Source organism: Mycteria americana, chromosome 2, assembly GCF_035582795.1.
Source record: "Mycteria americana isolate JAX WOST 10 ecotype Jacksonville Zoo and Gardens chromosome 2, USCA_MyAme_1.0, whole genome shotgun sequence".
Taxonomy (NCBI): Eukaryota; Metazoa; Chordata; class Aves; order Ciconiiformes; family Ciconiidae; genus Mycteria; species Mycteria americana.
The window spans coordinates 110,026,127-110,050,685 of NC_134366.1; the positions used below are offsets into that span (position 1 = coordinate 110,026,127).

General features: G+C 43.7%; 1 protein-coding gene across 3 annotated transcripts in view; it reads left to right on the forward strand.

The window, feature by feature from the left end:
• Positions 1-23,934, forward strand: part of ZNF516 (zinc finger protein 516) — a 104,678-nt gene extending 80,744 nt beyond the window's left edge. For all 3 annotated transcript variants that reach the window (XM_075494267.1, XM_075494264.1, XM_075494265.1), the window contains 4 exons: positions 9,967-11,445; positions 16,367-16,471; positions 17,379-17,446; positions 23,704-23,934. In XM_075494267.1, the coding sequence (XP_075350382.1) occupies positions 9,967-11,445; positions 16,367-16,471; positions 17,379-17,446; positions 23,704-23,763 (1,712 nt within the window). In that variant the 3' untranslated portion in view covers positions 23,764-23,934. The remainder of the gene's footprint in view (positions 1-9,966; positions 11,446-16,366; positions 16,472-17,378; positions 17,447-23,703) is intronic.
• The last annotated feature ends 625 nt before the right edge of the window (positions 23,935-24,559 follow it).

Here is a 24,559-nt window from a genome sequence, read left to right on the forward strand (position 1 = left end):
GTATTTCTGCAGAACCCTAGCCTACAGCACAGCTGTCCCCTCTGTTTTTAGACTGAGCAGCTCTAGTAAAGGGCTTTATGATGTATGGCAATACGCTACCCACACTTAACAAATGATAGGAGAAATTAAATACTGGATGAGGAATGTTAAGCTGTATGGGGTGGCTGCCAGTCCACAGTCCTGGCCTGGAAGGCCTTTCTCCTTAATGTACTTGAAGGAAGAGGAACAGGTGGTGTTCAAGAAGACGCTCTGGAGCAGACATTGCAGCAAGTCTGACTGTTGGAACGAAAGGGAAAATCTCCAGGAAGATTTACAACTGTTTGGGTCTATGTTTGGAGTGGCTGTACAGGCAGGCTGCCACTTGCTTTAAAAAAAAAAAAAAAAAAATCTGAGTCATAATTTTCCATCTCCTCTGCAAGTAGTTTTGATGCATCAAAACCAACTGCACTTCTCTTTCTATGCCTTAAACTAAAAAAACCCAACCCCAAAACAAAAAACACAACACCCCCTACTCAAATCCAACCCTCTCAAATTTAATTATGTATCCTGCTGTGTTAATGGTCGTATGCCCTTTCTTTTTCCTCCTTCTACCTGCACCAAACTTAACAGGCAGGGCCACACACGCAGAAATGCCTAGCAGCTACAGAGCGTACTGGAAGTACTCTGCTTAGGTTTTGGACCAGTTCATACAGTATTGCTATTAACTCTGAAATTACGACAAAGCTGTGTTAGAGTCAAATTGGTATCATCTGGCCTAATCACTTCCTAATTTTGCAGAGCATTCCAGGGGTTTTATATCCCATAATTTTCTTTAAGTGTATTATGAGCAGCAACATTTAAGGCAATGCCAAATTGTACAGTTTTCATTTTGGCAAGCAGTCCCTGCAAGTATTTTTGTATTGGTCCTGTGTACATATCCATCTCTCCCTCTGTTTTACCTGTAATTTATAGATAAGTACTTACCATTCCCTCACCACCTTCCAGGATCCAGATGGTGATGTGGGACTGTGAAGGTGCTTGTAGTAGCTTCAGGTGCTTGTAGTAGCTTCAGGTGCTTGAAGCCGATGTGCTTGAAGGTGCTTGAAGCCGATGTAGTGCCTTCGCTCCAGTTTGGTCTGTGAGTGGGAGTGATGGACCCTTTCCTCTGCATCCACCTGTGCACTTTGTTACATTTCCTAAAGGAAGAAAAGCAGGTTTGAAGCTTTGTGAGGTGGGGACAGAATTGCAAAAGCCATGCATGATGTGGACAACTCACTTTGGTTTCTTGGCGCTGTGCTTTGCAGGGCTGTAGCTGGAGCAGCCCTGCGTGAGAAGGGAAGACATTGGGATGCTCTTGAAGCTTGTGGGGCAAAGAGGGGCTGTGGGGCATGACCGGGAAGTCCAGTCCTAGAAGGGGCCATACGGGGGATGCGAGCAGGATGTGGCAACAAGCATGGGGATTGGATGCGTTAGTTGCAGCCTTGCTATGTGAGGCTGGGCAGACCGGTGTTGCCTCCCGTCAGCCCTTTATTTAAAGGACAAGCTTTCTTCTCAACCAGCAAAAGCCCCACTGAAGTCTTAACTATGCTTGGGTCAAGCTGGTGTGGATGAAGGGTGAAGAAGGCACTTGGAAATACTCTGATAACAGGAGCTACAGTTCCGCCTGCAGATAAGTACATGTTATTTCGTGGGGCTTTTCCCTTGCCACTGGGCAGAGATTACTTTCATGGAACTCTGTGAGAAATGTGGAGGTGAAAGGATTGGTAACTCATCGTTAGCTTTGCCGCTGCTTAGAATTCCTATGCACCATGTATATAATGACTTACAAAAAAGTCCCACTGAGGAGGTAGAGAGGCGTGATGAACACTGGAAATGTTGTGTCTGTGGCATGCTGCCAGCAGCAGCCATTTTACCCACACGTGCACTTTCACTTCATTCCGTGCTCTGCTGTGGATGCTTTCCTTCCCTCACCTTCAAAGAAGGACTGTGTTGACTCTGAAGGGGCTGATAGCTGGGAGACAGATCCCAAAGCACCCGGCACTAGAAGAGAGCTTGCATTTGGGCTTCAACACAAAGCTTTTTGCACTTGATGTGCACCTGTGCGAAGCCGAGGGTGATGAAAAGATACTACGCGAGGGGAGAGTGGAGTAATTTGCACATGGAGCTGCTCTTGCAGCCATTTGGCCATTGGAAGGCTTGTAGCGTCGGTACCCTAGATAACAAAAAGCCAAGTACTCTTTAAGGAAAAGTTATATACAAGTAGCTGGAAAGAAAAAGTTTACTGTGAACTTTCAGGCTTGTTTTTCGTCATGCCTCTGGTACCTAACAATGTGCACTTCAGCCTGACAGATTTTGGACCTGATACCCTTTCCTACCTAGTTCCTCGGTTATCTTGTTGGTGCCTATTCGCTGATTGTGCTTGAAATTTCAGTAACCCTGCTGGTGTTTGCATCTGTGGCTGTGCGGATGGGGGATGGTTTCAGGCTTTTTTTTTTTTTTCTTTTAAATAGTGATCCTTGAAGTGTGACATAACTCTAAAGCATTTCTGCTGTGCAAAGGAATTTGTAATTTTACTGAGCTAGGGAATACTTTGTAGAAAGAGGTCTTTTGTGTGCTATACCTAACTGTTCTCGGACTCAGATTTCACTCATCTTAAAAAGTTAAGTTTCAAATTTAATCAGCTAAAATTTTTGTGGTTTTTTTTCCAATCACTTCGGTGACCTTTCAGATTCTTTCCAAAATGCAGAACTAATGCAATCAGTATCTCTGATGATAATAACAGTGATAATCTAAAATCATTTAAAAAACCCCTCAACATGTGCAGTCCAGAACTGAACAAACTTTATTGAATTAGTTTGATGGTTGCCTATTCATGTTTTTTGCTGCCCGGATTGTAAGAGCTCAGTGGGTTTTGTTTTCACAAGCAGCAGGTGTCCTCCCAGACAATGCCAGAGAGATTAGTCAAATGGCGACTGGGGAGCATGAGGGGCTGTGTGCTGGGCTGGCCTGTCCCGCTCTCGTCCCCTGCAGTGTCCCCCAGTTCTGCAGAGGGAAGGAGACGAACAATGTAACGGGGCCCTTCAGCTATTTGCACACTCGGGGCACGGCGATGCGATGTTTTAAGCATTCAACAGCGAGGGCAGAAAGTAACTTGCGGGTAAAGTTAGGGATTGCGGAGGGTAAAGTTAGTGAAGTGAAGCAAACGGGATTTTGCAATAAATCCGTATGTTGTTGTTCCAGGAACAGAGGGAAGCCTGAAAACAAATGTGCAAGAAAAACAGCTTAAAAATAGTATGGTCATAAAAAAAGTTGAATTTAGGGCTCTGAACATTAGTCATTTAATCATCGTGGCAACAGCGGTAGTACCGTTTGGGAAGAAGAGAATGGAAGGAAAAAAAGCTAAGTTTCATTACTCTAAGGTGCCTAAAAGAATTAAAATTGCTTTGGTCAGCTAATGATTTCCCCTCCCTGGGCCCACTCCCAAAAAACAGGGATACAAAACTGCAGTTCTTCTCTCTCTGCTTGTGAGATCATGCTTCTTCATAGTCGGCATCCTTTCCCAAGAAATACTTGGTTGAAAGCCGACAGTTGCCATAATGCATCCTTGTCCTGAAATCGTCGGCCATGAGACTAAAAAGTCATTGAGAATTCATTTTAGGAACTGCAAGGTTTAGATGTAGAAAAGGAGAATGGAGGCCATGAATGCAAAGTATACCGAAGGGCTGCTACTTCTGATTGGTAAACCCCATGATCTGGGTTTATTTGCTGAGTTTGGAAGTATAGTGTTGTTAGATCTGTATATCTGATCACGTGGAAGTGAAAAGGTAACTCCCCAACATCTAGCCACAACAAAAATAGGAGAAAAAAAATGCTGAAGAGTAATGAGGAAAAGCAGCACGGTATAAACCAGCAACACCTCGCTCATGGCCAGATGAAGGCAGGACTTCTTGGGGCGGCTGGGACTTGTTCTGCGTGCTGTGGGGCTGTGGCGCAGGACGGCGTTGCTGCCTTTCCCCGCGCGTAGTCGATGTGGAAGCTCTGCGGGGCGGGGTGAGCTGCCTGACTCATCGACCGTCTGCATCAGCCAGCATCTCGGTCTCAAGAGCTGTGTTGGGTCTCTGCCCTGTTAAAAACCTCAAATCTCAGCCAAAACCACTGACCGTCAATTCTAAAATTAGTCCGTGAGGAAGCAGGGGTATTAGTTGACCGTGTGCTTTCTACCCTTCAGTATCACCCTCGTACCTGCTAGCCTGCCCCATCTTGCAGTAGTGAGTACTCCGGTCTAATCCTTGGTCATCTCTTTTTCTGAATTATTGGGGAGCTGGTGTAGCTGCATCTGAAAACATCTAACAACATGTAAAGCAAGATGAGCTTTGCAGCTGAGAAGCTGGATTTTGTATCAAAACAGCATAACTTTTTCTTCCCAGTATCTCATTGCGGCACGTGGCCTTGGTGCTGTAAGAAAACCTAAGAGGATTTGTAGGAGTTGTCTCTCACCTCACGCCCGCTTTCCCACCACGTTGGGAATCTGCCGAGTGACGCAGCCGGAGCAGAAAGCAGAGGAGGTGGCAGATAGCATGTGGAGTATAAAAACTAGACATGCAGGCAGCTAGAACAGGGGTCATGGCTGGTGTAAGACAAATCATCCTCTGCAAAACCGATCCTGGGTCTCTTTGAACAGACCGACCTACGCTCAGATGATAAACCTGCTGCTAAGGAGGGTCACGGGCTCACCGTTGAATGCTTCAGGAGTCCTTTCCGTAGCTAACCACATAGGGAATTAGTATGAAAGGAAGGCTGGTTTTGGCATATGTCTACAATGCAGTTGTAGTGTGTGGATATTAGCTTACGAGGGGTTGTGGTTTGTTGTGCTGGCAGAGCAAAGGGAAGGAGTAAGTCATGCTTTCTGCCTCCCTGTGAAAAGGATGGATTTTTATCATGCATTGATAATCCATGGTTTGTCTGTATAGGTTTTACAGTCCAAGCGGTGTTCCACCTCTTCCCTTGACATTTATTCTGCAAGCTACAAATACTCATAATTGGGGTTTTTTTTCTGTTCATCGTGAGTTTTCCTGCATGCAATTATATCTGATTGTTGTGATAGATTCCAGTGCTCAGGATGACATAATTTTCTCTTTTGGAGCTTGGCGTTCCTGGGGAGGCTGCAGGTGTTGGCCTGTCACCCTCCCATCTTCCCTCAGCCATGTGAGAGACACTTAACTCTTGGTCTTTATTTTCTGGTTGGTTACTTTTCTGTTGCAGTTCTCTGAACTCCTTCTCACTTGTCCGTATTTGCAGATCTGCACAGATATTCTGGGGGCATGGAGTATTTTTGTTGGTCCTTCCTTTCACAGGATAAAAGACCTCGATTTTCTGCTGCAAACATGCTTTTTGCCTTTTTTCCCCTGCCGTGTCCCATTGTAGTGTGCTTACTGAGGGCTCTTAACATAGTGCCCATTACTATGGTATATATATATATTTCTATATATATATGTGTGCGTGTGTGTGTGTGTATATATATATAAAAAAACTAATGCGACCAGGATGGCCATCATGTAAGTGTCTTCTTCAGAGGGGTAGTTTTATTTTTATCTTTATAATGCGTACTTTTATTTGTGAAAGCTAAGCTGAAGAACCTCACCTAGAACGCTCATATTTAACTTGCCGTCTATTGTAACATCTGTTATTTTCAACATTGCTGCTTCCCAGATTTCGCCCTCCCACTGCATGGGTTTTTTTGGATCATTTCCCTTCACTTGTCTTAGCCTGCTTTTTTTCCAGAATGAATCTCATTTGATTATTTTCAGAGTGCATTTCTATTCTCTCTAAGTCCCTGTGCATTATTTCCTTGTCCCCGTTATTTTTTGCAGCTCCTCCAAATGCGATATTTCCTGGACATTTAAGTTAGCATGCTGTCTAGAGTCTCTTCTGGATCATTAAAGAAAATACCAAGTGAAATAGGACCTAATACAGGTCTTTGCAATATTGCACCTTCTTCCAGTGTTATCCTTTGCTTTTATCATGATTTATTTGCAGCCAGTTTTCAAATTGAGCCATTCATCTCAAGGTGCAAATCACTATCAAATGTTTACTAAAAATCAAACTCATCACATCTGCTCCTTTCCCTTCGACTCCTAGTGCTGTAATGCTAGCCAGAAAAGGGGCCAATTTTTAGCCAGTTCTGCTCTTCTGAATAGAAATCACGGTTTCATTGTCCTCAGGCTTGTAGCCTGGTTTACTTTATAGGAAGCCTCATGAATTAAAACAGCTGTGCGGCCCGTTCTGAAATTCGGTTTTGTGGAGAAACAGAGCTGGGGAGGAAACAAGTGGAGCTTATGCATGTGAGGGGGAGAAAGAGAGGAGAGGGATGTGTGTGTGTGGGGAGAAGGGGAGTCACTTTTATCTGCCTGTGTAAGAGACGTAACTAAGCGATGGCAATTAGCTGTGTTTCTGAAGAACCGGTCGAGTCCCTGAATGTTCCTTTGTTTCTAGACCATGGCTTCCCATATAGTTAAGTGTTCCATGCTTTGCTCTCCTGTGGTGTGCGATGCCATCGGTATTTGAAGCTGTGGCCAAACTGAAGGCACGAGATGGCATCAGCAGCCACCTCCTAGCTGGGCACCTTGTAAAATTCGTCCGCTTCAGTTGTTGACTGGGTATCCGTGACACAGAAAAACTGTAGCACTTCAGGGATGTGGTGAAAGGACCTTTCTCACTCTTAAGTGCAACAGGTAAACAGCTGTTTTGGATAAGACAAAGGAATTAAGACAAACGTGAGGAGATGACAGGGACTGTAGGATAAAAAGTGAGAGCATACTTAGCCAAGAACTCTTTCAATGGCGAATGTGAGTTATAGTCCCTGGAGATCACGCAAAAGGCGTCCCATTCATGGCTTTTTGCTTTGACCTGGCCATAATAAAATCTCGAAAGTTTCTGGTGACAGTAATGCCTGCACTACGCTGGTTACAGCAATATTTTATACCAGTGATTTAAAAGGATTGTTAGTACCCCTTTTCAGCTGGGGCAAGCGGCTGGGAGCAGGCAGAAATAAATTTAATCTATTTTTCTAAAAAGGCTCTGCCTATACTATGGGGTCGGATACTGTCTCCTCTTGCTCTTGCCTGCATCCCCTCTTCCCCCCTGGCTTTTGCTACCTGCTGGCAGCCCAGCCTGGACCACCATCCGTGACAGGGAGGGTGGCACGTGGCAGCATTTCAGCGTGGGTGTTGGTGTCTGGAGTGCGGGTCCCTGGTGGAGAGCAGGATGGGGCTAGGGAGAAGCTTAGGCTGTGCTTTGTGCTGGTGAAGAAGTATGAGCTGGCCTGCAGGTGAAAAGTGTGTCCATCCAAACCTTGGGGAAGGGAGTAGGGGTGTGATTTTGTTTTGTTTTGTTTTTGCTAGAAGTGCAGCTTGAGCAATTAACACAAATATTGCTATTGAGACTCCTGATCTAAGCTTTTAAAATTACTCCTAGTATGTTTGGTGCAGTTCATGTGAGACATCAGAGGAAATGAGTCTATCAAGGCACTACGACGAGATGTTAGAAGCTATGTTTTGTAATAACCTTACAAATTTTCATATATTGTCCTGACAACGTATGCCTTCAGCATTGTGGCAACTGCAGGCCTAGATACACTTCAGAAATGCCTTCATCATTTTCCTACTCTGTGCTATATTTTCCAGTTGGAAAATCACTTTTTCTTTGATGGCTGCACTAAAGCCATAGGGTTAAAAGGACTGTAGCCACCTCTAGGTTTGCAGTCCCAGGCTTTATACGTGTGGTTATTGGGGCACATGGGACTGTGGTCTGTCTCTGTGCTGCCCCCTCCTCCTTTTCCTCCTCCTCTCCCCAAGCACAGACCTAAACTGAACAGTCCAGACCTAAAGACCAAGCCCAGACCTAACCCCTGCCATCTCATGGTTCATTCAACTCTGTCCTGTTTGCTGAAATGGTGCAGTCCGTAGGTTTTGACCAAGTCAGAAAGCATCAAGGAGTATCTGAGGTAGGCAGAGCAACCTGGGAGCTGTGGGCATCTGCCCATCATCACGTCTGATGACCAAGGAGCAGCCGGAGCCTCCCGGCTCCGCAGGCCCCGAGAGCAGGGCTGGCAGTGGTCCCCCACCTCCCTCCCCTGCCCGCTCTGCTCAGTGTACCCAGTAGGTCGGTTCGGTCTCTGCCGAGTACTACCACGACCGAATGATTTGTTTTTGCTTTGCTTTATTATTTACTACGATGATCAAAGGAGCCACTCCTTGTGATCGTAAAGAGAAGCCTTAAAATCTTATTTAAGAGCACAAATATTTGGGGCTTTGACAGATGTGCTTTGAAAATAACACAGATGTGCAGTGTCAGATTTCACTGCTGCATGCAGTGTCTTTGTTTCAAACTGTAAATTTGGCTAGTAGTGCTGGGCATGTGCTTTCCCAAAGCCTTGCCCCCTGCAACACAGGAAAAACAAGTTTCTGGGTTGTGGGTTTTTTTTCCTCCTGAATTTACCCCCTTAGAGAGTTTGAAAGGAAAATGATCTTAGCAGAGTGAGCACTCAGCCCTGCAAGGCTGCAAATCTATGGGTTATTTTTAACCTAATTACCTCAAATTAAACAAGAACTTAAGGATTTTTTGCTTGAATTGAAGGTGAGGCTAAGTAGACTTCATTTGCAGTGAAACTTCAGCCGAAGACATGCTTCCTCCATTGCGCCGTGCAGAATAATGCCCATGGCTCTGCACTGCGCTAACAAACAGCACTTGATTTTCTGAAGCACTGGCTTTTATGAGTTGATGTGAGAGGATATGCAGCTCTAGAGCAGTTCGCTCCTTTCCCATTCTCACCCCTCCTACAGATGTGGTGATCACTTTGGACTGGTGACATTTTAGATGGAGCATGGTCTCCTTACACTTGCCTGGCAGTGGCTCATTAACTGCCTGTTAATTTAAACTGAAAGTTTGTCAGATGATTCAATTCTGTTACATGTTAAATGGATTCAGTGCAGTAAGCATTACTGCTGTGATGAAAATCTCTGTGGAAGTGATTTGTGAACTGATTTGGAGGGATTCAACGGCTTCATCAGTGGCTCTGAGAGATCGGCATTGGGAGAGCGGGCAGAGTTAGCCGTGCTCCCACCAAAACAAATCTTACTCTTCTCTTTCCCCCTAAATGGCTTTAATTACTACCCAGTATGTTCCCTTTCCAGGACATGTGTTAGGTAGATAAATTTACTCTGGAGAGCTGAGAAGCGAAGAAGAAAATGGGAAGAATCGAAAGTCTGGTTTGAATTCTGTAACCTAAATGGCTGAAAATGTTGAATTCCTTATCTCTCAGTGGATTGAGCGGTCATAAAATTTTCCTAAAGTTTGACTCAAAGGTAGAAGTATGTTAAAAAAAAAAAGTATCTGCTTTAAACTAACAGATAGAAGATTCAAAATTTACATCCTCCATAACTCATCTTTTATACTTGGCCACTGCAAAAGTCCCTCTTAAGTGAGCAATTTATTCTGTATGCTGTACCTGCTTATATGCTTGGTTTCTGTGTGAAGCCAATTTTTATTGCTGAGTTATAAACCCTTTGAAAATAGGGGCTTGTAATGGAAGCGCTGACAGACCTTTAACTAGGTCAGTCTTATCTGGCTCCATTATCTTTGCTTTTGTTAAAGCATTAAATGGTTGCATATTTGTTTATTTTTCTCACAGTCCCAGAATTTTAACATGGGTGTATTATTGAATTGTTCTTTCTTCAAAATGTCATGAACATGCAGCGTTGGAGAGTTTATCCAGACTTTGCAGTCATCTTTAAAAGTAAATTGAACTGTTGTGTCTTATTTCAAGATTTTCTTGCTTATACAGTACATTTAGTCTGTAGCGTGTCATTACGATACTAATACCAAAGTTTGCTTTTTCTCCTGCTATCTTACTCTAATCTTGAATTTTGCTCTGTCTTTTGGGCTCCTTTCTGCATAAAATGACAATGTTTTTTTGTTTGTCCCATTCAGATGAAAAGCCATACCACTGCAGCTTTTCTGAAGAGGAAACCCCAATGGTAACGGCTCAGTTGGATGAAATCCCAAAGCTAGGAAGCCGCAATGCCAGAGAAAACGAGGCCAGGGAATCTAAACCAGAGATTCCTGCCCTGGTGTCAGCACTGGAGAGTGTCATCAAGGAACCCTTTTCAAAATACCAAGATCTAAAAGGTTCTGCAGACGTAAAGATGCCAGCATTCCACCACAGCCAAGGGCTTCCTTGCTCTAGTCACATTGCTAGTTTTGCTTTGGATGTGGGCCAGACATCTTCAAACATGGTCATGGACTTGAAGACGTCACTTGAAGTGCAGGCTAGTCGCGCTAGAGAAAATTTGCTAGACCTAAACAGGGAGCATCCTCTGATAGAAAAAGGTGCTGAAGCTCAAGAGATAGCTCTACTTGATTTGAGTGAAAAATCAACAAGGGATAATTCATGCAATAAAAATCTGAATACATCCTTGCAGGCTGCTTTAATTGTCTACCCGTGTCCTTTCTGCAGTCACAAGACCTACTACCCTGAAGTCCTGTGGATGCACAAAAGAATTTTGCACAAAATCAGCTGTAACTCGATGGTCCCCCCTTGGGTTCAACAGAACGGATTCAAGAGTATTAAAAACAACCTGGTCTTTCTGGCGAGGAGTGGGCGTACTGGCCCCCCTCCTGTTCTTGGTGGTAAGGAATGCCAGCCTTTGCCCATTGCCAGATTTACGCGCACTCAAGTGCCAAGTGCATTGCCAGGGTCCAAAGGCAGCTCTCTTTCTGTTGGGATGACTGCGAAGTCCGGGAGTACGCATCAGTCGAAGGACAGTCATGCCTTTGGCCACTGTGGTCCACGCTTACCAGGTCTGGATGGGTACAGACAGCCCAAGTTAAACCATTCCCAGGAGCAATACAGCATAGCAGCACAACAGAAAAGTAAATATGAAGCAAATTCCAAACTTATGCAAATGGGAGCCTATAGCAGAAGCATAACGCCTACTCAGACGGTCATATCCAGGCCTAGCACACAGCCCACCAACAGTAAGCAAGTGGAGAAATACGTGGTTCCCCAAGGAAGTACTAGTTTTGCCCCTCCAGGTAAGCACTGTGCATCTGACTCCATGAAGGCCAAATTCAACCCACCGCCGCAGTATCATCCTCTGTGTAAAAGCGAGCAGTACACTAAACACGAAGAGCCATTGGTGCCTCAGAGGGAGTCTCACGTGAAGGCTGGGAATGAGATGAGGACATTGGCAAACTGCACAGCAGTAGCACGAGTAAGTCCACTGCTGCAGCCCCAGCCTAGTGCCGCGGGAGTTTCTCCGGCTTTACACTCCAGCAAACAGGATCCGGGATCAGATGGGCATGAGAAACGTTTGGACATTTTAAATATCTTTAAAACATACATTCCAAAGGACCTTGCTTCATTGTACCAAACCTGCGGTGCCAACAGCCCTGTCCTGGATCACGCAGGTAAGATTTTCACAAGCCCTTCCATAGCTGAGGACGTGGCTTGCTTGTTCCTGCTGCATTCGGAGCCACGACACGCTGTTTCACAGTTTCTTCCTTCACTCCCTTTAACGGTTGGGATTACAAGTTCATTGTTTTTATCATTTCTGGATAGGCTTGAATAGGTTTGTTTACCGATCTCTAACATTGCAGCATCCCCCCTTGTGCACTGCGTGACATTTCTGTCGCAGGTTAAATGTATCTGGTTCCACCTGGAGTATTACTGTTCCTTTGTCCCCTGGCTTCAAGCAGGCTAAAGTTACACAGATGTGCTGTCACACAAAGATCCCCCTGATATGCTGGTGCTGGCACACATCATAGTCTTTTTGCTTTGGGCAAAATAAACATCCTCTGGGGCTTATCTGTGATGTTATTTTGGAGGTTTTCTTCAATTTCATCTGCAAACAAGTCTTCTAACAAGAGAGAGAGATAATTACTTGTCAGTGTCCTTTGTCTTCCTTGACAAAAGTCTTAAGATCTTCCTTGTCCATATCAAAGACTGCTATCGTATTTTTCAAATTATTCTTTTGATCTGTTTGTATGTTTATAATTAGAAAGAGGGTGGGGCCAAGTACGTGCTTGCTAGTTCATGTAATCAGGAAAGGCAGTTGTGCAAATAGCCAGTTTAAAAGTTCAGGGACTAAAAAAGTATCAGAAGTCTCTTTCTGTCTCTTGCCAGTCAACTACCGTGTAAAAAGGGGGGGGGGGGGGGGGGGGGAGTTCTATTTGCATTTTAAACCATACTCTTCTGACTATCTCCCAGAATGAGTTTGTCTCAGTGGAAACTGAAAATCACACTGTTTTATTACTCTTGAGATGGGTGTGTGTGTGTAGGGGGGGAGAATGGGAGCCATAGTCCCAGCTCTCACCATTTGTAAACCATCCCATTTTTTTATAAGCTGCTTCTCTTAGTAGAAGTTGTGCAAGAACTGAATTCTACATGGAAAGAGCACACATTCCAGACCGGTGTTCTAGTGTCCTCACCTGACATAATGCTCTCTGTTTTGTCAAAAGCATGTGTGAAACGGAGCTTGTGACCCCATTTTGCAAGTGGGATGAAACCCAGGACATTCGGAAGCTGGTACTCTAAGGACAGCCATGTGCCTTCTGGTGCCTAGAAGGAGTGTGCAAGTTGACCACTCTGGCAGCTGTGAGGCAAGGAAGGAACCATAGTATTTGATCAGGTCTTGGTGGAAGTCCTTTTGGAGAAGACAGGAAGGCAAGATCTATCTGAAATAGTCCATGAGGTGCACCTTTCAGCCACTCCATTGTCAGTTTTGCTCAATCATTTAAAAAGTAATGCTGCGTAGGAGCTGACTGTTATTTATTACTGTTGCGTAGATCGTTTTGCAGGTGGTTAGAGGCTGTGTGATGATTGCAACTAACATCAGGCTCCTGGTTTTTGTTAAGGAAGCAGAGGAGAACGTGCTCAGTTTGTAAAACTGCAGGGTCAGTCTTCCTGTTTTGGTCCAGCCGACTTTGCTTTTGCCATCCCAGTGCCTAGGAATGTTGTCTAAAGTTTCTCCCTGCCCGCTTCCTGCTCTAAATACCAGTTAATTGTTCCACCATCAACTTGGGGTACCTTCACGTGGATGCCCTCCTTGATGTTATTTAATACTACATTGTGTCAGCCTACTCGGAGAAATCTTACTGATCCAGTGAGCTCCCAGCCGTGTTAAGAGGGATGGAGAGAAACAGTGAAGGCTAGGAAACTAGAAGCTGACTTAGTGAATGCAGGCACCTGAAGAAGCATGAGGACTGCTGGGGCAAAGTAAAGTAGGGGCAGGGTTTCCAAGGAAGTCTCTGTTTACCTGTTTTCTAAAAGAGGGATTTTACTGCCAAAATGTTTTTGCTGGGCAGTGATTTCCAGAGACACTTTAACTGGGAGTTATTTAGTGCCCATCTCTGCTTTGAAATCTCTTCTTTCATTCCAAGTGGTTTACAGCAATCAAGTTTTCAGAATTTGAAACTTCATTTTTTATGTAGCTTGTCTTTATTTTATATACAACTTCCAGGTTGTTGATGGTTCTCCAAACCAATTGGCATGATGGCTGTTTTTCATAGCACTAAAATAAAAAGCTGCTGCATGCAAAAGGAACAAGATCCTACCAACTGCGAATAGAGGAGGGTAAATGAACCTTGTCTGAAATAACACATGGCCCTAGACTGAGCCCTCTGAGTCAGTATGCATCATACAATTAAGTCTTAATATGGCAATGTGAATATGGCAATTGTGACATAAACAACAACGAAAAATCCCACTTGGGTATACTATTTGTCACATGGGGTTTTTCCTAATTGAATGCTCCCAATAGGCTTTACTTGGGTGTTTGGTATACTACCTCATCTTGGATCGTAGTAGAATATTTTAGTGTGTGGTATGGCAGTGTTCAACTTCCCTGAGAGTGACTGGATTTATTTCTGGGATCCTTTCTTCTACATTGGTGTCTCTTCCAGTGTGTCTTTGGAAAAGAGTTGTACGTACTGTTGTGATACAGCTGCAAACACAAAGCTTGCTGTGTGTAGGCTAGGTTTGTTTCACACTGTCCAATCTTCCCGAACACTTGTAGAGAGAATCTTATTGTTATATTTAATAGTGGTTATTTATTTTATTCACGATATTTACATGAATCGCCATATTAGGAAAGGTTGGGTTATGGCAGCAGATGCACTCTTTCCCTGGGGCTCCTTTGAGACCAGCTTTGTGCATCGGTTTCGCAGGAGCTCCCATTCAGATAGTCACGTTCATTTACCTTAATTTGCTAACACCTGTAGTCATCCACCCTCTTTTGTTCACATATAGGATAACCTGAGTGATGACTCACAGGGGTATTGCCTTGCGGCAGCGATGCCCATAGCTCAAAGCTCTGAACTATCAAAAGCCTTATGGTGCTCCTTAGGAAATGCAACAATGGCAAATATACCTGGAAGCAATCCATTTTTTCCACCTGTTTTTTAAATAACTATGATAAAGTGAGTACTAGGGAGGGGTTAGATGAAAGTCCTAACCCGCTCACCTTCGGCTTTTGTACAGGGTACGTTGGCTGCATCCTCAACCTGCCTCATGCACGACTCAAGTGGGTGCAGTATTTCCATGAAGGCTGTCGGATCGGGACCATAATGGCTGCCGAGACAAGCGTATTCACCTTTCACAGAGGGAGACTTGGGGTATAGAGAGGTTAAATGTCTTTCCAGAGGTGACAAAATCACCTGAAGAACCCAGGTCTCCCAGGCTCCACGGGAGCCGCTCTGCCAGTAGCAGAGCCCTGCCCTGCCTGTCCCTGCCTGTCTGGCAGTGGTCTGGCAAAGGCCACATCTGGTATCTCAACACACTTCGCTCAGCTTTGCTTTCAAGCTTGCAGCGGTAGTTCTGGCCAGTGAGGGGAAAATGCTAGTAGCAGACAAGAAAATCTGCTTTAATCTTGACTGCCTTACAAAGCAAATCTGACTTACTATAGTACGGTGAAGCTCTCATTGAAATTTATGTGACTTCGGGGTTTTTTGGGGTATTTTTGTTTGTGTGTGTGGGTATATGTGATCTGGATTTGCCCCTAAATCGTGATCTTGTATTTGACTGCCAGGAACTCAATTGTTGGGAGTGAGTGTGTTCAGTTACATTACACAGACTGTGCTGCCATCTGCAGGAGGTGCTGTTATAGAAAGGGAGAACAATTTGTGAGTGGGGGGTTTTTTTTTGCAGCCAGATATTTCTTTTCAATATATGCTGTGATAAAAACCGTCACAGGACACTTGGTGCCATACCAGCAGAGTAAATGGCAGCCCGTCTTCTTTTCCATGCATTTTCAGGTACAGCATCTGTATTTCGGATGAGCCCTCTGGGATCCTGCAGTTGATTTCTCAGTTGGCGGGGAGGGGGGTTGTTGCCACTTTTTTCTTCGCTATTTTATTCTTTTAAAATGCTGTAATGGGGGGAAAAAAAGGACAGCAAAGCTGAAACTTCACTTCCGCTGACAACCCCCTGAGTATTTCTTTAAAAGCCAAAGTATTCCAGTGGCAAATGGAAACATCAGCTCTTTCCTTCTGAGGAGGGTGTTTTACCAAAATAGAAAAGATGATGTTCAAACATTTTTTTTTTTAACTAATAAAAAAGCCCAATAAAAGTCAAATGTGTCTTTTTTGATCAGCAGCAAAAAGACAAAGACCAGCCCTTTAAGTCAGATGCTGTAAACTGACCTTTGGAGGTAAAGGAGAGGTTTGAGCGGTTTTCCACAAATGCTAATGGCCTAGAAAACATGTTTATCCAGGGCTGGGGGAAGGCTGCTGCGCTGCTACCAGCTCAAAATGTCCGGAATGACACTTTCATTCACAGATGTCTTTCGTCTGTGCCTCAGAGGTCCGGGGTCAAAGCAGCACCGGCAGGCAGGTAGGCAGGGGCGAAAGGTTTGATCAGTCTGTGATGGCTCCACTCGCTCTGCATTTGTCTCTGAGGTATTGCCGCCCGGGGGGGACAGTCGGGCTCTGGTCCTGCTCACTTCCTATTATCCATGTGACTTGTCTCCGCCACGCTGGAGTCACTTTGATTTGCCTGATGTACTGCTTGACAAAGCTGGGTGATGGCTGAGAAGTGGATCCAGCTGCTCTGAAAAGCGCACACCTGACATGCCAGTCCTGGTGCGGGCACATCATGGGGAGCATTTTTTAATTCAATGTAATTTATGCATTCTTGCAGTCCTGTGTGTGCCTGGCCTGTCAGCCAGTGCCTAGATGAAGGCTGACAGTTGTCATCCAGGGCCTGAAGGTAGCCTCACATAATGACACATTAGACATACTAATGATGTTTTCTTCTGGCATAATGTTTTCTTCTCAACTTTCCTCTCTCCTCTCCCCTCCCACCCCCTCCTCCCTCCCTCCCTCCCGACTACAGGGATGCTCAGGACACAAACACGCCAAGGAGACTGCGTCTGCAGAGAATGTGGAAAATGCTTTACCCAACCCAGTCACCTCAGGACTCATCAGAGGTCCCACGCAGGTACCTTTTCACACTTGCTCTTGCTTTCTCCCTTTCCTGCTTGCCTGCTTTCAGATCCAGCTAACAAAATGCCAAGAATTACGTTTCACATACCATGTTAACCTAAGTAATTCCAGTACCTAAATCTAATAGACAGGTTTTTTATTTTTACGACTGTTGCTCTTGTTCTCCGGATATTGCTTACCTGATCCCTGCCCGAACTCCATAAAATTGCAATGCATTTAAGATAAGTCTGTTTGCAAATCTTTTATTTTAATTAGAGAGTAGGGTACTCAGAAATGAATATGCTAATGAATTCTGTTGCCACCAGCACAAATTGAAATCAAAGTACCCCTTTCAGCACAACATAAGGCTTTGTTTTGCCTCATCGTTGCTGTTGACAGGAACATTTTTGTGGGAAATGAGATTTTTCCACAGACCGGTCAGCCCTAAAATGGGAAATCCCTACCAGCCATTTTTAACCTGGCACGGTCTGTGGTTGAGGCTGTGGGAGGCTAAAGCCACTGGTGTCGAGAGACCTCCTGAGTATTGCATGAGACAGTGAGACTAGCGGGTTCCTCCTGAAAAGTGTGAATGATGCATACATAAGCCAGTCTGATGCAAAATGACAGAGGCCAAATGGTAAGTAATGCAAGAAGAGGGTCCCTTTACACATACACTGATAATTAATGTTGTCAGTGATTGCTTTCTTCAGCGCCGAAGTCTGAATTAAAAAGGGCAGTGGCCCTAGGCTGCCATTAGCACAGTCTCTTACAGTAAGTGTTACGGTAAATTGGTATTTTCCGGCCACAGGCTAGTAGCTGGTGTCTTTTTTTGAACGTGGTTAATCTGTAATGGTCTCAAATAATGTACACACTCTAACGAAGCTTGAATGTTCATCTGTTAACAAGCCCCTTTGTTCCCACAGTGGTATTTGAGTCTAATGGACTCCGAGGTACTGAAGTTCACGCCACCTCCGCAGATGCCCCAAAACAAGTATGTTTTACAATTAATTGGATGTTTGGCTTTTAATGTGGTAGCTGGGAAAAAGTTGCACAGTGATACTCATCACTAAAGCGCTGACTGTTTTATAACATGTATAAATAATACCAGTGTTGCTTGATTTTTAGCTCTTAAATTTTTTAAGCGTTTTATCAAAGGCTGTTATATAGAGAGTCAGTTAATCGTAGAGCAGGTAGTTAGTGTTTAAATAAACATGCTACGAGCTTACTGGGGAGTGGGTGGGATAGGTAACTCTGTAATGTGCAATGCTATGTAATAGTGAGATAGTCCATGAAGAATTCCTAGAAATAATTTGCTTTTACAACTAACATGTTTTCTGCTGCAACAATACAATTAACGCTTAGTCTGTATTTTTCTGAAGAGTATTCGTACCCTGATATCCAGTATCTGGCCTTTGAAAGGCACTCATCCTCCAGTTTCTGTGGACTCTGTGTGGCGGTGTGCTTTCCTGTTTCTAGTATACAGTTTCCTCTCTTAACAAACACTTCTCAGAGCTCTGAATTATACATGACAAAGCTGTTACATAGAAAACCATTAAACTGACTTTGTTTCGTCTATCTTATGTCTTTGGAGACCAGTGTCATAACCTGGACCTTCCCACTCCGTCTTCCAGCTTGGCAGGTGGGTTTCAGGGTACAGCTTCTCATGGGCAGTTCTCTTTCATTGTGAAACTGCCTCCAGCATCACTCGCTTTTTCTTTCATCCACGTTTTTAGTTTATCTTTGACTTACAGCACTTTTCCTGTCCTCCTGTCTCTTACTAAACGATTGCACATGGTTTCGGCCATGCTTAGAGAATGCATCTCCATGCTAGTCCCACTTTCATGAAGTTCAGGAGTTGCTTTCTACTTGCTCAGTAAACATCCTCGCTAGGCACCACCACATCGCATAGTTCATATGCTGCACCCTTCATGGAGACTCTTAGCACCTTCTCTGTTGCACTTGCATCTTTCTGGCCCAAAGGCTACTTGGGGAACCCAGCCACTGCCACAGGAGTATCTGAGTTGCCGTCAGGCCGTAGGAGTGGCCAAAAACTCTCCTCATAAAGTTTTCAAGATGGCATAGCACTCAGTAGTTGTTGTTGTGGGCAGTGTTTGCTTTGCTTTTGTGGGACAGGAGCAGCAAAGTTATGCTGTAGTTGGAGAACTAGATGAAAGTGCTCTCCTTATGATGCTTATGTAGTAAAACTGTGCAAGGACATACCTCTCAGCAGAAGTATGTAACAGAGTGAAACACTGCAGCTCTGCAAACTAGCTCAACTACTCTTCAGTTCTCATTGGGTTAGTAATGTAGATTTAGTAAATCTAAGTGTCTTTAAAATGCTCTTTGATCTTTTCATGCTCATGGTTTTATCTCGTGTAGTTGAGATCAGATTCTGAAGGCATCTGGGCTTTTTTCCTCTAAAAGACAATGTAAGGTCAAAGTTGGAAATACATTTCCAAAAAATTCTGAAATGGCTGTATCTATCCAAAAAGAGATGTGGCAGCTCAGTCCACATCTGGACTCTTTTTGTAATTCGGGTTATATTACTGCACAATAAATTTACTCATAATCTTGTCTTTGTAAACTACTGCCATGCCAGAATTTATTGACTAACTTCTTCCACGGCAAATGTAGTTTGCTCTTGCAGTCTCAGTCCGTGTCAATCTGTCTTCAAAGTATTTGATTAAATTACAGCATCTCTCAAGACAGCAGAATACTGAGTAGGGGTTAGCTTCATGAATCGCTTCGTCTCTTGCCAGTCAGTATTTCTTCCACAGAAGCTGCGGTATGATTACTTCTCCAGGAGATCATTCCCTTTCTTTTGTCTTGTTTGCTCCTCAGTATCAGCCTTTGTCTCAGTTTGTCAGCGTCTGTGTCGGTTAGGATTATTCAGTTGTCTGCCGTTTTGCTTGTTCTCATCACGAGCAGGCTTGGCGCTCCCCCAGAAGACTCCACCTGCACAGTCCCTGGGCGTTAGGGAGGGAATACGCTCATTTCTACCTGCAGCTGTAGGGGCCTTTAGAAGCACAGAAACGAGCTCGCACCGAGAACGATGCCTGCAGCATTCTGGTAACATTACGATTTCCCACTTTAAACATTGTCACTCCGTGTCTTCATTTCATTTCTTAATTGGGGACAGATCTATTCAGGAGAGTTTACAGTGTAAAGTCAGTTCAAGTTACAGAAGTGCCGTGCACATGCTCCGAGCAAGAAACAATAGTTAGCACGTACGGTAGCTTGAGAATGAAAGGGGTTTTTTTTTATGTTAAGTGGAAATGATTCACTTTACATAATGTTTCCTCCTTACAGGTAAAATATCTTCCCCTGAGTAGTCTGCTAAAGAGTAAAAATATTAACATTAGTATTTCACAGTTCCCCCATTCCCTTCAGTAGTCAACCAGAAGATCATCTCTAAAGGTTTCCTTTATGAAAGAATGTTAGGTAGGGCTTTTACAGTCCCCCAGCATAGTAGCTTACAACAGTGCTACATTATATAGCAGTTTCCTCACAGAATAATTTTAATTTGGCATGTTAAAAATAGGGTCTAAAGCCAGGCTTTTTCAAAAATGAGCCAGCTAAATCTATATTTAGGTGTCTAAATAAGAAACCTACTTTAAGGTAATGAACCACCAACCGGAGACGCAGGTGTTCAGCATCACTGAAAAGCAGGCCACCTATAGGGGTGTTTAAAGAAGGCCATACACACCCAGTTTTGATAATATTAGCACTGGGCTGTGTTTCATGCTTTGTTATCAGTACCAACGAAATACAAACAAAACATAGGAAATAAGATGTTCATCTCCTTCATAACGTTATTTACTGTGGTTTCTTACTTCTGCCTGAATGCTTTAAAAAAAAAAAAAAAAGGGACGTTTTTACATCAAATGAATTTCACGTGAACTTTGGAATATTTCCTACTCTTCTTTGTCTAAAGGACAAAAAATGCTCATTACATACCCCGAGTCAATACAATCTGTGCAAAGTCATGTAGATTCTCTTGAAATGCTGCCATATTAAACATACTGAATATTCTGAATATTTTTATAAATGCTAAATATCCCAATATATCCATAATTAAGGTTGCTTATCCACAATGAATATGTATCTTAATTTGGAATACACTAAGCAGCATCCAAAGATCTGATTTAGTAGGCATGAATTCGGGGAGCGCACTCCAATTGCTTATGCATGGCAAGACAAAAGCTGGCTCCCCTTTGGAAGGGTCCCTGCGACCGCATGTATCTCGAAGCTGCTGGAGCTCTCAAAGCAAAGCTCTCCTAAAGCATGGGGTCATTTCAGAGGCACTGCCTGATGCTGCAGCATTGCAGCCAGAAGCCCAATTCCCAAGTGCATTCAGTGGCACAGGAGTCAGCCTCTAGCCTGCTTTTGCAAAATGGTGACAGCAGTGGTAGCAATTTCTAATACATATGCCTTGCGTTTAACTTCTTCTGTTGCATTTTTAAGAACATATGAAAACTTGGCCTGCTTTAGGAATACAGTTTATCAGTGCTGTGTCAAACAATATGTGCTAAACATTTTAGGGGACAAGTAATTGGGTGTTCAAAAGGCATGATTTACTGGAAGAGTTCTATCAAATTGAGAGTATATATATGTGAAGCATACTTGCAGTGCTGGAGCTGGAGACACCAAGTTCTCTGCCATTTGTGTGAGTGAAAAAAGCAAAACCCCCAAAAATCCAACCTTTGACCTCTCTGGAAAAATGGCCTTTTACTCACAGAAAATCAATTAAAAGCTAAAGCCCAGGGGAAAAAAAATGAACTGTTGGTATCGTGGATAGCTCTGGCTGAAGCTTTCTGCATGCCAGAAGGCAGTGATGGTCCTTTTTTGTGTGAAAGAGCTGTGGACACCACAGTTCTTGGGCCTCATTCACTGAAAAGAGAGGTGTGCAGTAGGTCCTTTGTGACAGGGGTAAACCACCTTCATTAAGGAGTCCATAAGCCTTAATTTTCTCCATTATAACTATTTTAAAATATTTCTCGTAGTGTTCAATACTTGACATAGAATAAATGTGAATAGTCAGAATTTGGGGGATAGACAGACTGGAATGAACCATCAAGAAAACAATATACATATTGCAAAAGGGGCTTGGGGTAGGGCTGGGGGGGCATCTGTTAGCTCTAATCTTTTTATAGACCGCATACAGTACAGCCCTGCGTGTCCTAAAGCAACTTTGGAGAGAAGGGGAGGAGCAAAAAAATAACCAGATTAAAAAGTTACTTAAACCCTTGGTTTCTGGGTTTGGTTGGGGTTTCTTTTTTGCATTTGAAATTTAGCACTGTCTGTTAGAAGTCCTATTTATGACATTTGTTCATATGAAATGTCTTGCCCCAGTTCCTTGCAGAGTTTCTTCTAAAGATCATGATTAATAGTTCAGTCCTCATTATTGCAAATGTTATTTTTAAATAGTTATTCTGAGAACAAGAATTCCATTAATCAAAATAATAGATAATGAACAAATAAATGGCAACCTAATTTGTCTCGTTCATACATATGGAGATTATAATGCAAACAATCAAGGCATCATGGAGGCTGCTGTACTGGCATCCGAGTAGTATGCATGTACTGTATGTCCATTAGTTTATGAGCATTATAGACAGGATTAGCAGCTGTAGTTCTTGTCCCAACACCTTCCCCTTGCCAGCAAACTGGAGTGGTATCTGTGCTCCAAACCAGTCATTGCAATTTATTTCAATGTCACGCGACAATCTGTCTCCAGTATATTAACATGCACACAAACTGATTTTTTCCTGTTAACTGGTGAAAAGCCCTAGAAGTTGATATGAAAGCAGCTTTTGGCATGGAAGCTACAGGTTTCACTTATGGATTACCCCTTTCACAGGTCTGTGGCCGGGTGGTGCCCAGACCTGCAGGGCATGCCTCTGCCGTCCAGCACCCCGCAGGCTATCCATCCCAAAAAAGCACCCCTAATTACACCTCTTTTTTTAGTTCTTACCTAGGGAAGCTGGGGCGAGGCACCTGCCATCCCCTCCCCTCTCTCCCTCCCTCCTCCCCTGGCTCGGCAAAACCCTGCCGCACTCCCCCGTGTACGTAGAGCCGGTTCGATACGAGACGTTTTAATGATGAATGCCTCCTCCTGGAATTGTGGCTCTGTCTCTCAGGCATGATGCAGCCGCGCAAAAATGTAAAGCATCTTTCTTGGTTTACTGCAGGAAATTCAGCATCCAACTAAGGAAGTTTTATCACATCTCTCATTCAGTTACTGTTTCCTACATTTCAAATATACTGCTGTCTGTACAGCAGCTTTTTTTTTCTTTAATTTTGTTGCAAATCTTTCCGACTTAAACCAAACTTTGACTGGTAAATGTCATGAATCTCGGGCCAGGTTTAATTAGGAATTTTCTAAATCTATTAACAAAAGAGATGCACTTAATACATTATGTCAACCAGAGCTGGGCTTTCTTTAGCTATTTCGAGGGCTGCCATAGGCACAGCTTGAAACTTGCTTGGATTTTACATGGGTGCCGTATTTTATGTTGCATTAATTTAAAATGGTCTGTTTCACTTCATCAAGACTTTAGCTTAAGGATAATGCATTTATGTAAGATTAATCTTGCCATGTTGTTTTAGGATCAGGATTGTAAACTGCATTGTTCCGACAGTGATGTTCTAAATGTCATTTTAAAGCTTTTCTTGGGAGCTGCAGGCTCCCACTTATTCATGATGTTATCTTTAATTTCGCTTGATTTTGGAATATCCGTGCTATTTTTTCAACATGGTAATTATTCATGAAAATTGGCTAAAAAATAAAAGGAAGATGACAAGGGAGGAAAAAAAAGCTGCCTTAGCATTTGACAGACCTGTGCAAGAATTCAGTTTTTCTTCTTTTAGCTGCCTCTGTGACCTCAAACTCCAGCCTTTTTAAAATGCTGATCTACTTATGAATCCCTTTTGGCGAGCTCAAAGTTCTGCTTTTTGGAGGCCTCTTCTTCCCCTCCTTGTTCTCGGCCTTCTCTGAACTGCTCCATCAGACGCTATTACTTGCTCTTCTAGTCCGTCAGGGACTTTATATGGGCCTGACACACTTTGTCTTGCTGGAGATGATTAAAAAAAAAAACCAAACCAACCCAAAAAACTTCTGATGTGGTGGGCCAGAATGAATGTACGTGATGCTAATAAAGGGTAAGGAACACCAGCAGGGCTTGCTGGAGGGTTGCTCATGGGAGCAGAGGCGGGAATGAGCTTTTCCCTGTGCCGTCCTTCTTGCAGGGCAGAGACCACGGCGGTGCGGAGGTCGCCCACACGCTGCCTCTCCGGAAGGGAACCTAGAGCCCCGGCGGCGGAGGAGCCCCCGCGCAGCCGCCCCGCGCCCCCCCAGCAGCCTCCCCGCCAGCCATCGCCTCGCCCGGAGCCGCTGCGCGAGACTGAAACCAGCGCTCTGCGAGGAGGGGGGTGCCTCTGCGCTGTTAATCATTTTAAAATAAATGAAGATGCTACACAAGATATATATAAATTGACGTACTAATCAGTCCCATGGTTCCTTATTTCCTTTATAATAAACAGTGGAGTTGGCAAGCACTGTGGCAGCACAAGGCATCTATATTAATCAAGAGAAGTTTGAGACACTGGAAAAATTAAACTTTATGTGATTTGGACAGCATGAAGAAGTTAAGCACTGTAACAAAAACCTCCCTGATGCTCACAATGACTATTTGATACATTTGAAAAACAGCAGTGGATTCGAGGGCTGGAGAAGTATTAATTAATGAAACTGCCACTGCCTGTCATGCTGAAAAGCAAATTAAAAAAAAAAAAACAGAGAGAGAGAGGAAGAGGGGGGTGCGGGGAAAAGGTGGCATTCAGTGCTGAGAAAGCAATGCTTGATGAAGGATTAAAGGGACTAAAGAGAAAGACCGTCATTCTGCAATGGTTTGTTTCATTACAGTTTGGGGACCACTTGCATTTCTAGTGCTCTTGCTCTTGACTGCGCACCATTAATAGTATGTGAATATGGAAATTGAAACACTTCCAGAGAAAAGCTTCTATTCGGCTTTGGAAAAGAAAAGCTAGTCGAACACTAAGAAAAAAAAAAAAAACGGGCTTCTGTGTTTTACTCTCAGGACCT